This window comes from Grammomys surdaster, unplaced genomic scaffold (assembly GCF_004785775.1).
Source record: "Grammomys surdaster isolate TR1022 unplaced genomic scaffold, NIH_TR_1.0 279, whole genome shotgun sequence".
In the NCBI taxonomy this organism is placed as follows: Eukaryota; Metazoa; Chordata; class Mammalia; order Rodentia; family Muridae; genus Grammomys; species Grammomys surdaster.
This window is the reverse complement of record NW_021604720.1, coordinates 2,570,299-2,584,906: the sequence shown is the minus strand read 5'-3', so window position 1 is coordinate 2,584,906 and position 14,608 is coordinate 2,570,299. Positions and strand designations below refer to the sequence as shown.

The window sequence follows — 14,608 nt, the reverse complement described above, 5'->3', positions numbered from 1 at the left end:
AAAAAAAAAGAAAGAAAGAAAGAAAGAAAGAAAGAAAGAAAGAAAGAAAGAAAGAAAGAAAATGAACTATGTTTAGGGTCTAGTTTGCATATCTACATTTTACCAAAGTTGTCTAAATTTCCTATTGCCTGGCAATTGTTTTCTTCTACCCTGACTCAAATTTTGCTTCTTTAGATTGACCTTTATCCCCATATATCTTCGAAGCTAGAATTTAACTGAGATCTGGGATGGAGATGCTAAGAGTGGTGGTAGGTCATAGGAATGGTTCCTTGCTTTGAGCAGAGTTGCCAGATTTAGCAAAAATTAAAATACATGATGCCTCTTTAATTCAATTTACAGATAAACAGTGAATAATTTTCAAGCATAAATTTTCCTACGGAAGTTATTTGCTGCTTATCTGAAATTCAAATTTAATTTAACGGCATGCATCTTATCCAACAATACCAGTTCTGGCGCAGGGATACTTATGTAAATCGAGTTACATTGAGTACCTTTCCTGAAAAGTGATGGGTACGTTGACCCCTTTCTCTTTTATAGCACACTGGCCATTTGAAAGAATAGTATTTCTTGTGCAATTTAAGTCACAAAGTGTGTTTGAAATAAAATTTCCTCCCACTGAACAAAAGCACCCAAGGATTTTAAAGTTGGCCCTTCCCTTCCTCATAGCTTTTTTGGGTAGTAAAATTATCTAAAATGAAATAAAGTACATGCATCTTTATTATAAACGACCCCAATTTACACTTATTTTAACTCACAGGACAGAGTAGGCAATTTAAACATTAGCGAATGGCTTGATGCAAAACAAATACAGTAAAGACCTTTGGGAGGTCTGCTTAGTTATAGATAATGGCTTTGTTAGTGGAGCAGCGAGCTTTGCACTACAGGATGCAAGTTCTTAAGGAGGATGCCTAACAATAGTAGAGTAATTGAAGACTTTCCGTTTGAACTCTTTCTCTAGAGCCTTCATAGAGAAAGTGCTCACTAGTTAATTGGATCCAGGTGTGTCTGTACTGGAGCAGTGTGGGTAAGACTAGAACAGTCAACCACCAAGGCTGAAGAGTTTTATCAACCCCCCAACCCCCTCTTTTGAGCATGCTAAGCCATTAAACAGAGTATCAGGATTACAAACAATGAGGTTTCACAAATTTGAATACAGTTTAGACTCTTTCAATTATTTTTTTAAATAGAGGTCAAGGATTATTCATTTAAAGTAGCACTAGTTTTTGTCCAATTCCCTGTTTCTTCCTAACCTTAACAGAATCTGTAATTACCTAATTTATTCTCTTACTTGAATACTATGTCTTGTCAATCAGAATGGAAAACTCCATGCCCCATCTGTTGTCGTATACCCAGTGCTAAGTTTGGTGCTCCAGAAATACTGAGTGGAAATTAAGAGTGAGCAAACAAACAAACAAATAAATAAATATAACTTTCCTTCAAGATAGTGACATTGACACATTCGGGGTTTGAGGGGGACATATATGACTGTTTAAAGAAGAAATAATGAAAATTTAAAGAAGACTTAGTGTATGATGTGGTGGGCTTGGGGAAATGGACCTTCCTGATGGCTGTAAATGCTGAGGCAGCTCGTTTACAAAGAATGGTTCACACACAGCCTCTTTAAGTAGTGGCTGAGCACACACTTCCAGAGACTATTAATAGATAGCTCTCTGTTATAACAAAGTGAAGGATGGATACAGTCAGTGTAAATGAGAAATGGATTAGTTCTGTTTACAGTCATGGAGATGTGTTCATTCCATTATTTTCATGCCTGTGATACCATGGCTCATACCGTAGCTCATACAGTAGGAGCATGAGGCAGTCGAGGCTGGGCACCTAATAAGAGAGGAAAACGAAGGGCCCAAGACCAATATACCTTTCATAGGAAAATCCCCAATAACTCAATTTCCTCTTATTAATCTTTATTTCTTAAAAGTTCTACCATTTCCCTCTAACACCAAGCTGGAACACCAAACCTTTAACCCATGGGTTTTGGGGGTCATTCCAGATTCTGTCTATTGCAGAGCAGGCTTCTGCACTTCCTGTGGAGGAGAGCAGCCTCTTGTATGTTCAGATATCTGAGTAAAATGCCAAAGCAGCCATTGTACATGTTCCCAGTGGGTTAATACAATATAAAGCTTGGATAACAGTACTCTCATGTTCACAGGTTCGTTCAGTCAATCCATTTTGTCTATGAGGATCTTGTGTTTGGTTGTAGCTGAAGTGAGTAAGACCCACCTTGGGAAAAAAAAAAGACCCAGCTTGAGAGAGACTCTTGATGAACACAATTCTGTAATATGACAAGAATGTTGGGGATAGTGGCCACACCAGGTTGTAACTCTTGATCCTTGGGCCAGTGTAGCTACCAATCACATTTTGCTCCCAGGCTGCTCAAAATCAAGTAAGCTCTGCTAAGCTCTTCTCTTTCCCAGTCTTCATCTCCAATGATTGAGAGGAAATATCAGCTTGCTCTAATCACCAGAAATTATTGTAAAACGAAATTATCATTTGTCCAATTTTGTAGTGTTCTCATCTGATATTTAATATACCCCTGAGGACAAGGAGACTGCTTGATAAGCACTACAGTTTACCAGAAATGTTGCAGAAGACTTCAAACTGAAAGAGGCAGCCAGAGTCCAGAATGGGAGAAAGAATGTAGCAAGAGGTACAGCCAAAGTGAACGGAGTTGAACCAGCCTGACAGGGGGCCCGCTCTCAAAAGACAGTATGGTCGTTTGTATACTTAACCTCTGAGGATGATAAGGTGCCTACAAATGAACCTGCCATGCTTCCCTGTTCAGTCTGTTGGGTTTTTTTGAAACAGGGTCTTACTATGAAGCCCTGGATGACCTTGGACTCCTGATCCTCTTCCACATTCGGAGAATCTGACAGTTTTCTCTTTTAGCTTTGAATCTTGGGTTCTGACTTCTCCTTGCAGCTTCTACCAGAAGCTAAGTGTGAGGAATTACAGACACTGAAGCTTTAACATGCAGGAAGGAAGTGCTTTCACTAATCTCATTAACCACATGCTATTTTCTGGGCATGCCAGTTTAGGTTTCTTGATCATAACTTATCCCCGTACTGTGCTGTACACATTGGCTTAGGTAAATCGGTCACAAACCTTGGCAAACCAGATGGGAGCCTATTCTAGACAATGACTATTCTATGTGAGGCTGGTAATAGAAGATGAACATAAAGAAGGTTCAAAAGGTTAGGAGGACTTGTCAGAAGTGATGAGAGAGAGATTTCCTAAAAGTCAGGATTGATAATGTGATAGGAAGGGCTTCCAAGAAAGCCTTACTAGTTCCTTCAAAAGTAAAACAGATGCTGCTAACCCTGTCTGCTTAATAACTCTTCATTATTTGGATGGACTCTGCCTCTTTGAGAACCTGGTGAAGAAATTAAGCTTTTACTACAAAGCAGTTGTCAGTTTTTCCACATTTCAGTACTTGAGAATGTCTACTCTGTCTGAAAACGATGTATCTCACAGTTAGGGGAGAATAATGGAGTTGGAAAAATGAAGACATCAAGGAGCTGGGGAAAAGCATTCAATTGACAGGCTCGACAATATGGGGTGTGTGTGTGTGAGTGTGTGAGTGTGTGTGTGTGTTCAAGTTCTCTTGGACTCGCTTTTAAAACATTTCTTTTTTGAGGCTTATTTATTTTATGCATTTGAATGTTTTTCCTGCATGTGTGTCTGTGTGCCATGTGCATCCAGTACCTATGGAGGTCAGAAGAGGGGTTCAGATCACTTGGAACTGGCATTACAGACAGCTGTGAATTGCTGTGGAGATGCTGGGAATTGAACCTGGGTCCTCTACAAGAGCAGTTGGTGCTCTTAACCACTGAGATATCTCTCCAGCCCCTGAATGTATTTTCAATAGAATAATTCACAGATAGGACAGGTTTTATTCAACAGTCGGAGAGATCAGTAACAAAGAGAGGGGTGTAGTGTTACTGTGGTGAGGACATTTGCTGGTCCTCCTGGACTGTGTTCTCTGGGGAGTTCAAGGATCCGTTTCAGTTCCAATATAGAATTTCAGCTCATTCCTTTATGATTCCTTTAGGGGAAACTAGGGTTGGCACCTGGTTATGGTGTGATACTCACCTGGGATTGTGTTTGTGGAGAACGATGTTTTCGTTTGTTTGTTTGTTTTTGTTTTCCACTTGGCTCCTGTTATTCAGAAAATGATAGGGATCCAGCACCTAGCCCTTTCATTAATCTAAAGTGAAGCTGGACTGCTTTGTGGAAATCTTGTTGGTTTCAGAAACTTGTCTGTCAACAGTGACAGGTGAGAAAGCACTCAAGATTGCAGGAGGCAGAGGAGACAGCCAACCTTGGAGCATATCCTACAAGCTGTTCAAATACTTATCCCGTGAGAAATAGCAGTCTACTTAATCCGATAATCTTCTCTACCGTCATCTTTTCCCAGTGGCTCTAGGCTGTGGTGAATTGCTTCTAATCAGCTAATGTGTGACGCTAATTAGCACATTATTTGTGTTGACTCCTCTGCTCATAACGATTACTGTCTGGGTAAGTCCTTAACACAGCCAAGTTGTATTATTTATTTTTGGTCCAAATGTTTACTTCTAGCTAGAAGCTAAACAACTAGAATTCAACAAGAGAAAATTCATCTCAGAGACTCAGACACTGTGGGTGAAGCAACTCAGCTCTAGAAGACTGTATAAAGCGCCAGTGGAGAGGTCCAGAGAAGGAACAGGTGCCCCAGCTTACGGTTGAGAGCAGTTCAACTTCTCTTTGAGCGAGGATACTCACATTAGGCGGTATGTCATCTGAGTGATGGCAATGGGCTTGGTTCTCTGTGAAACCACAGGGCTAGGAGCTATTCCCCATTTGCTATGATTTTCACAAACTTTTAACCAAGGAGGGGGCTGCTGCTGCTGTGATGACAGTGCTTGTCCTCAGTGTGGATTCGTCCAACTTGGCCGTGATAACATTACTCAGTCACGCTAAAACAATGGGTGTAATCGAGGTCAGATCTGATCACTGAAGTGCACTGGCAGGAGGTGATGATTGCTGTGCTGGATGATGAATTATTTCAGCCAGAACCTAGAGATAGCTAAACACAGTTCTAGAGAGGTTGTGCTATTTACAATCTTTGAGCCATGTTAGGAAAATTATTATAGACAAGTAACACGTTTTTCTTAGTTAAGAAACCCAGTAAAGACTGAGCTATGTTACAAAATATGATGTGAGGAGGGTCTAGAGAGATGGCCAGGGATAAAGGCACATTCCACGCAAGCGGGACTACTGGAGTTGGATTCCTGGAACCCACGTAAGGGCCTGGAGTGGTGGCACATATGTAATCCCAGCATTCCTATACTGGGATCAGAGGTAGAGATACTAATTTGAAGACCTGAAGCTTGTGGGCCAGCTAGCTTGGAGTGACTGCTGTCAAATCAAAGGAGACAATAGTTGATGGTGTTTTCATAATATTAAATGCTGATCTTTAAATACCACGGGATACATTTAGAGAAGGAGATCAATATCTCTGCATATTCTGTACTTGTATATTTTCTAGCAGATACACATTTTGAATTGGATAAATTTCTTCCTAACATACTTTGATTGCTGGTGTAGCTGGGTTTGTATTGACTCTCTAAGAATGTAATTTTTATTGTGAGCAGGAAGTACATTGCTTTTGCTTCTCTTTGCCTTGCTAGTGGCTAACACAGTGTCTTGTGCACTGTAGGCCCTCGCTAGCTACACTGAGAAGTAAATAAAGGACTGTGTAAGATTAGTGCAATCGGGCTTTCCAATTCTGTAAATTTGATGTACAAGAATTTATGTATCCTGTATCCTGTGGTGCCTTTCAGAGCTTCCCCTGTAATTATATTAAAGAAATGAATAAAATCAAGCCATAACAACCCTTGTTTTACCAAATACCCAAGTGAATGATACTCTAACCCTTCCTCTCATAGAGAGACTAGAAGGAAACCCAAAAGCCTGGACAAGAGCTAGATTTCACCTCTATAGGGTATAGAGAACCTTGCCTAACTAGAAGGAACCCGGTATTCATTCTAAAATGGAACCATTCCAGAAGCCAGTACTTAATAATGATAACCAGAATATCAGCCCAAAGCAATTAATCTCCACATGTGTTCTTTTCTTCCTAGATTCTCTGTGTTTAGTTGTATAGTTATTTTAAAAGTCAGTCCATGGGCTGCAGCATCAGCATCATGAAAGGGTGTGTTAGAAATACAGACTCCCCCAGCCTAGCTCAAGTGACAGATCAGCATCTGTATTGCACAAGATCCCTTGATGGCTTGCATGTCTAAGAGTGTTTGAGAAGCAAAGCAGTACACAACACATTTAGACTCATAAGGCCTTTCAGGTTTCACGGTCAGCAACAATGTAAGGAATGTTTTAAGGAAGAGACGGATGCAATGTCAAGTGATGCCTAGCTTTAAATGTATCACTGGAGAGGCAGAGGCAAGCAGATCTCTGTAAGTTCAAGGCCGGCCTTGTCTATATAACTAGTTCCATGACAGCCAGGGTTACATAGCAAGACACTATTTTTTTTAAAAAAAAGGCATTGTAAGATAAATAAAATGTAAGTCTGTTTTTTTGTTTGTTTGTTTTGTTTGGCCATTTGGGTATCATTTATCTTTAGTAAAGAAAAAATGTGTCAAAACAGATTGCATCACATTTTGAAAGCACCTTTGGGTGCAAAGATACTCTTTCACCTCATGTACTAGCAGATGAACATTTACACACACACACACACACACACACACACACACTCACACACACACCTATAAGATAACTGATGGTAATGGTGTGTATCTCCATTTTATTGAGAATGAGAGTTTTGGGGTATAGAACTGGGGCCAACATTAAGTATCCACTTCAGATGGCTCTTGTCAAGTTTCTTTAGCATTACTTTCAAGGCTTGAGATACTTAAAATAGATCTCAACAGAATTCAGACCCTCTGGACAGCCCTGGGAATGAGATGTGGGGAATGGTGACAGTTACCATGGTAACCCTAAACTTACACCGCATCCAGCTTTGTTCCGTTGAAAGCATGTCCTTGGATTGAAGTAAATCCATTATTGTACAGTTTCCTAAAATCGAGAGGAGAGAGAGACAGAGAGAGAGGGAGAGAGGGAGAGAGGGAGAGAGAGAGAGAGAGAGAGAGAGAGAGAGAGAGAGAGAGAGAGAGAGAGAGAACAAAAACAATGGCCATATAATTCAGTGGTAGAGTACTTGCCTAGCATAGTACTGAATAGTTTCCTGGCTCACTGAATTCCCAGAACTGAATAAATAAGTAAATAAGGCAGACCGCCTGTAAGATATGTGTTGTTCATTTTTTTTTCTGTTTCAATCATTGGCTTTCATTGCTTTAGTATCAAAAATGTGCATAAAATTTCTCATGTCATTCATATACATTCCTCAAGAAAGCTGTAGAGTATGCCTTGTTAGGGACATAAGATGCTTATGGTTTGAAGCTTCATTCTCTAGTCCTGGGTGCCAGTAAGCCAGATTTTCCTCAAATGCAGACTTAGAAGAACAAAGGTTTGCAAAAGATTTCTAAAAAGTTCATTATTATTATTATTATTATTATTATTATTATTTGTGTGTGTGTGTGTGTGTGTACATGTGAATGCAGGTATCCATAGAGGTCAGAAGAAGGCATTAGATCTCCTGGAGCTGAGTTGCAGGCAGTTTTGAGTTGCCCGATGTGGTTACTGGGAACCAAACTCAGGTCTTCTGCAAGCTCAGTAAGCACTGTTAACTGATGAGCCATCTCTCTAGCCCCCAGGATTTTTTTTTCCAATGAGAGTATATTAAAGAGAAGAGTGCTTCAGGTGACAGTTAAGCTCATGTCAACACTGGAGGCGTGGCAGCAGTTTTTAAAAGATACCCACTTGAGAAGACATTCATCTGAATGTATAGATTATTATTTTTTGAATTTAAAATATTTTACCTTCTTTCAAAAAATTCCACTTCCACCCTGCTTTTTTAATCTCTAGGAATAATGATGCTCAGACTTCAGTACAAGTTGCTAGGGAGACTGGGGCTCTATAGCTAATAATGATGAATGCTTAAAAGATGGCCATGTTGAAGAAGAATTCTAAAATTTGAGTTTATTCTAAATAATTGTAAGAAACTGAGAAGTAATCTGTTGGTTTTGTTGCTTGTGGTGTATATTTTGTTTTGTCTTTTTTTCCTTTTCTTTTATTGGATATTTTGTTTATTTACATTTCAAATGTTATCTATCCGCTTTCTGGGTTTCCCCTCTGGAAACCCCCTATGCCATCCCCCCTCCCACTGCTTCCAAATTCAGACATACTTTTAGCGGGGATAAAAAACCATGACAGTAGCCTCAGATAAAATTCAGGTATTGTTGAGAGTGAAACTGAATACTCACAGGGTCAAGGTTTCGTTGCACAGTCCCTGGAATGCGTTTTCAGGGACTGAAGTCATGTAAGGGTTGTCTGTGATTTCACTGCAAGAGAAAGCGATGAAAACTGTTGATAAAAGAATGCTGAAAATGGGTTCTTGTTGCATATATGCACTTCAGGGAACCAGCCACAACACGTCTCAGTTTTAGCTGCTCCTTTGACCCGATTCTGATCACTGGTGGTCACAGGATGTGGTGAGAGCTGTTCTGGACGGACACACATTCAGAGTGGAGCATGCATCAAGCAAACAAGTTCCATGGTGAGCTAAGGTCTCTGCCTCACTCCTTATCTCGAAGCAGATGGAGCTAGAGACTTCTGAATCTGTAACACTCTGTCTGTAGCAACGAGAATTTTCTATGTCAATAAAAGGATCAGGGGAAAGGGATCGGTGGATTTCATTTCATGAGTATCATTAGAATGTCCTCTATTTGCAAAACACTGCCAGCCACGTGCTCCCAGAGGACTGCTTATGTTTAACCTGAGTTTATCTGTAGCAAAGAGACATGGTCATGTTTTCCCCCCTAGGGAAAAAAATATTAAGAGTTTGCAGCATGCTAGGTAGTGGTGGTGCCTTTGATCCAAGCACTAGGGAGGCAGAGGCAGGTAGATCTCTGAATTTGAGACCAGTCTGGTTTATACAGAGAGCTCCAGGACAGCCAGGACTACCCAGAGAAACCCCTTCTTGAAGAAAAAAAAAAACCACCAGAAAGCTTGCAGCTAATTATTCTACACTTTGCTGATTATGCAGTGTGAATTCAACCTTTCCAATTCTTCTGTCTCCATACTTTTTTATTTGTATGATTAGGTAAGACAACTGGTTTGACTGATGCTTTTGGAACGAAGTATTAGAATCGATCTAAAGTATGGCCCTTGACTCTCTGTGGGGCTCTGATCACACACTCATTTTCTGGTTCTTGGCTTTACTGTTTGTTGAAAAGGAAACCAACAACTTCCCTTTATGCCTTGCAAGGTAATGGTTGAGTGGAGCAGGAGGAGTGGAAATATGAAAAATAAAATGAAATCTGAAAATATGAAAAATAAGCTATTCTTGTTATCAGCAGTCCCCTCCCTGTTCGGTTATTCCCCTCAGAAATAATTTCATCATTTAAAAATTAAATGCAGGTGGCAGAGCCTCTGAGTCAGTTCTGTGGGTAACGGCATTTGCTGTCAGACCTGACAACCTGAATTCAACTCTGAGAAGCTACCCCTGAGTGTTGTTTTCTGACCTCCACACATATACACTAAATAAACTAAACATTTCATGTAAAACATGAAATAAAATAGGCTAAGAATTGTCCTGATTAATTGAGATGGGGAGACCCTCCATGAATATGGTGGCGCCATTTCAGGGCCTGAATTCTAAGTTACGTAAGAGTAGAGGAAGCTTACTGAGTTGTAAGCAACCAAGGATGTGTCTATCGGCTCTTGGCTCTGTGTCTGTGATATGACCCGCTGCTTTGACTACCCTGAAATGATGGTCTGTAACTTGAAACTGTAGCCAAATAAACCATCTCTTCTTCCCCAGTGCCTTGTGCCCATGGAGGTCAGATGAGGGAATAGGATCCCCTGGAACTGGAGTTAGAAACCATTGTGAGCCGCCATGTAGGTGCTAAGAGCCGAACTTGAGTCTTCTTCAACAGCAGCAAGTGCTCTTAACCTCTGAACCATCTCTCCAGCCCCTACCCTCTGTTTTCTTTTGACAACAGAGATGAAGCTAGAAGAACTCAAAATAATTGGCTTTCTTCTCTCTCTCTAATCCCTCTCCCCCAATTCTTTCTTGAACCCTATCTTAGTTAGGGTTAATATTGCTGTCATGAAACTCCATGACCAAAGAAATTTGGGGAGGAAAGGATTTACTCAGCTTACACTTCTACCTTATGGTTGTTCATCATCAAAAGAAGTCAGGACAGGAACTCTGTTGGAGCAAAGACCTGGAGGCAGGAGCTGAGCTGAGTCCATGGAGGGGGATGCTTACTGACTTGCTCCTCATGCTTTGCTCAGTCTGCTTTCTTATAGAACCCAGGACCACAAACCCAAGGATGGCCCCACTCACAATGGAATGGGCCCTCTCTATCAAGCATTAATTAAAAAAAATGCCTTATAGGCCTACCTCAAACCTGATTTGATGGAGAGATTTTTTAAAATTGAGGTTCCCTTCTCTCAGATGACTTTAGCTTTTGTCAAGTTGACATACAACTAGCCAGCACAAACCCATTTCAACCTAGCTTCCTATTCCCATCATCCTATGAGAACTGTTTTTGTCAGAATAACCAGTGACTCACAGTTAGTAAACTGTGCCCACCCTTCACTAATCCCTCACTCCATCCTTCAGCACAATTACCCTGCCCACTGCTCTCTCTTGGAATTGTTTGCTTTTCCTGGCTTCTGTTAGTTCCCATGAACTGCACCCCAATTCTTGTCAGAGGGTAAAGGAAATATACCAAATACTGCATGTTGAGCATACTTACAGTATAAAGAATACATCCGTGGAATAAATTTTGGTCAAGTCAGGGAATATTCTAAGTCCAGTATTGAAAATGCCACTACATTGAAAAAGAAGACAAAACAAAAGTTTCACGTCAGAAAATCAACACCTAGGAAGTATACTGGAATGGCTGCAGGCGTGAGTTCCAAGCCCTCCACTCAATATGGCATGACTGTGACAAGTGCTAACACTAGAATGGAATGATATTCCTTCAAAGCATAATAACTTAATCCAGTCAATACTAGCGGTGCCTATGTGCTGCCTAGAATTCTCTGTGAATCATATGAACCAAGTGAGAGTCCTAGAAACAGGAGAGGAAGTGACAGGGGAAGGAGGAGGAGGCAGGAGGAAGCAAAAGAGAAAGATTTTCCTGTTTTAATTTGGAAAACATTGTATGTGCGTGTTGGGGGATGGGCTGTAAAAGGCCAATGGAGGACGAACACATGACTACCCAACTCTAAGTCAGCTTTCCTGTTTTAAACTCTACATTGTGGCATGGAGGTCAGATGAGGGAACGGGATCCCCTGGAACTGGAGTTAGAAATCATGGTTTCAAGTTTGTCTGGTCTACATGGTAAGTTCTAGGACAGCTAGGGCTATCAGGTAGGACTATGTAGAGAGATCCTGTCCTGTCCACATCCCCCCAAAATCTGCTTTATATTGCATCGTTATTTTGCTAAGAATCTCTTGTTTGCAGTAGTGACCTGTGAGTATACAGCAGTGGTCATTTAAAGAACGTGTTCAGAAAGGAAGGAAAATTTGAAAGACAATAGCTTCTCCCTTCAAAATTCATGTCATCAAGGGAAAAATATGTCAAGACTCAGAGATGTTCAAAATATAACATGAACACAAAAGTTTAGATGCTCCAAATGCCTTTAATTCGTGTAATACGTTTTTTCAGCTACAAGAACATAGCTAGTGGGAACAGAGCAAGTTTGAAAGGTTTGTCTTGGAGGGGGACAGACTTAGACCCTACCCAGCTCTTCTAGCACAAAGCCCCCTCATGTTTCTCTGATACATGTTCAAGAACAAATTCAGTCTTGGAGTCCTTCTAAAGAGGAAGCCGTGGGATTGAAGAGGCAGTAGGAGCCAGAGAACTCAAAATGAGTACATGGGATAATCCAGAAGAGACATCTGTGGGTGTATATGAGACATGACAATAGTTCAGTTGTGGCTTGGGGTTCGTGAGAAAGAGTAGGGATAAAAAAAAAAAAAGACCAAAGAGTGAAGTGGAGGCTGGAAATGTACAGTTAGTAAGACTTGTATTGTCACCTCACTTCTCTCCCCAAATCACTAAATGAGTCCACTTCTTCTTTGATGTCCCCTCTAATTACCTGATTGACCATTTGCTGAGTTGAAAGAAAGTCCATAAAAGGGTTGACTGCCTTGTCCCACAAGATACCGTTCAATCACGAATGTCATTACTCTTGACATCTCCCACTCCCACCCTTTCAATAGTGGGCTGTTATAGTTTTCCCTAATGAGCCATGTGGTTCCATGCTTCTGTCTTATCATGGTACCCTGTCCCTCTACCATTGTCCCTGTACTTCCTGAGTAACGTGTATTCATCCTTAAAGATTTGCCTCACAGAATATATGTGGGATATACTTTTATTTTAAAAGCCGGAAAAGAAGTGCACTAAATGGTAATTGTGATTATTTCTTGGCATAGGGATTAAGGTTGGTTTTAATTTTCATTATACTGGTTTTTTTTTTGTCTTCTAATTTTTAAAATTGCATTTGTGCAGGAGAACAGATTCTTGCAACTGGTGTCCAGAGGGCCTTGGGTCAGATATGTACAGCCACCAGAGGTATTTTTTCTGTAGTACCTATTGTGTGTTAGGATGGAACAGAACCAAAATGTCCTCTGCTCTAATGGAGTTGATGGCCAGCTCATAAGTCATTACTAAAGCCACGTGGAAGTATGTTCCTTCCGCTTCAAGGCTTTGCTTTTTGAAATTTCTAATACTCTTTTGTCAACAAATAAAAATAAAAAATGTAAATATAAACACAAACATAAATAAAGATAAACAAATAAACATAAACAATATAAACACAAATAAATATAATATAGACAATATAAATAAAAATAATGTAAATATATGTATTATTTCCAAACAAAATTGTTCAGTTGGTTCTCAGGATTTTGTTTTGTCCATACTTAAAGAAGAATATATATATATATATATATTACTGTTTTCTTCCTCATGTTTCTTGAAGAAGGTCTCTGGTTCCAGAACTATGCGCTAATGTTCTGGAATAGGCTTTAAGCATATGAGCCATTTCATACGGTACTTTACCCAATGGGGAAAGATGAGAAGTCACAAGAGGTGACCTGATTGTGCCATACACAATTCAAATGATGACAAAAGACAATATCATGTTAGGGAGATTCTTGATAGACAATGACATCACAAGTCTAAAGCACACACACACACACACACACACACACACACACCATAATAAAGAAGGAGTCAGTACTTACAGAAACTTGAGCAAGGGGAGCTGCGTCAAGGCGTCAGGGTCTATGTAAGTTAAGCTTCTGGTGTTTCGGATTTCTCTGTAAGAGTTATGAGAGCTCTGTCAGCAAAATACATCCCTTCCCCTTTCACTAAAGAGAGATCATGATTGATAAAAGTTCACAAAAAGACTAAGATGTATTCATGTGGTAGGACAGGGACTTTATGTCGCTAACTACAGATCCCTAGCTCCTCCCAGACACGATTGCCCCTCTTGCAAACATGGGCTTGCTCTCAGTCCATGTGAATTTAGGGACTCCCTTTTTGTGAACTGAAGTCTCAAAGTTTTGTTTGCTCTTTTTGTTTCTTTCTTCTTTTCCCCTCTTTCTTTTTAGATTTTGGTAGAAAGGAAAATCCTTCCAGTGGTTTGGAGAGCAGCTGGGGTCAGAGGACAGACATGTATATTTACAGGAGCCAGCAATGTTGCTATGACAAACGAGTGCTGGAATGAGAGGTTAGTGAATCCTGACAGATGACAGCATTGCAAAAAGGGCCAAGAGTCTGTTAATTACAATTGCAGGTACAAGGGACAGAGTGAGCCTGAATGGTTCACTTGGGTTTATTTCGTGATGCCAATAACTGAAGGCTTCAGTATATGTGTTGTGATATCACATGAGTTTATAACATATTATTAGGTTCAAACATTCACTGATCAAAACACACAGTTAACATTAGTCACATGCAGCTTACTAGTGACATGGGCTGGCACTGGTTAAGTTAAAACTATTTAGCATAGATAGATTGGCTAGAAGACATTCACGGCACTTCCTATACCTACGTGGAAAGTGAGTAAGAACCCACTGAGGCCTGGAATCTTTCTACTGTAGATGGCCTCTGAGGCTTGCTCGCTAAGGGCACTGTGTCTAGTCATCCATGCTATTAATTGGAAAGCTTAAAATCGGGTCTTTGTGATTTTAAAGTGCCTTTGTTCAAGGATAATTTGCATTCCACGAAATTCACACACTGTAGGCACATGGTTCATTAATTTTTAGTAAAGTTACTGAATTGGCTGTCATTACAACCCAGTTTTAGCACACACAGTCTTTGACAACAGTAGCATTTGGACATTTGTAGTTTATCTCAACTTCCTCCTTTCAGACCTTCCCTTCCCTTCCCTTCCCTTCCCTTCCCTTCCCTTCCCTTCCCTTCCCTTCCCTTCCCTTCCCTTCCCTTCCCTCC

The 14,608-nt window shown here is 40.4% G+C and overlaps 1 protein-coding gene across 2 annotated transcripts in view; it reads right to left on the bottom strand.

Moving 5' to 3' along the window:
- The window catches only part of Tshr (thyroid stimulating hormone receptor), a 114,179-nt gene that overhangs the window by 25,508 nt on the left and 74,063 nt on the right, over window positions 1-14,608 (bottom strand). For both annotated transcript variants that reach the window (XM_028777319.1, XM_028777318.1), the window contains exons 4-7: window positions 13,396-13,470; window positions 10,896-10,970; window positions 8,394-8,471; window positions 7,018-7,086 (exon numbers count right to left, since the gene is read on the bottom strand). In XM_028777319.1, the coding sequence (XP_028633152.1) occupies window positions 7,018-7,086; window positions 8,394-8,471; window positions 10,896-10,970; window positions 13,396-13,470 (297 nt within the window). The remainder of the gene's footprint in view (window positions 1-7,017; window positions 7,087-8,393; window positions 8,472-10,895; window positions 10,971-13,395; window positions 13,471-14,608) is intronic.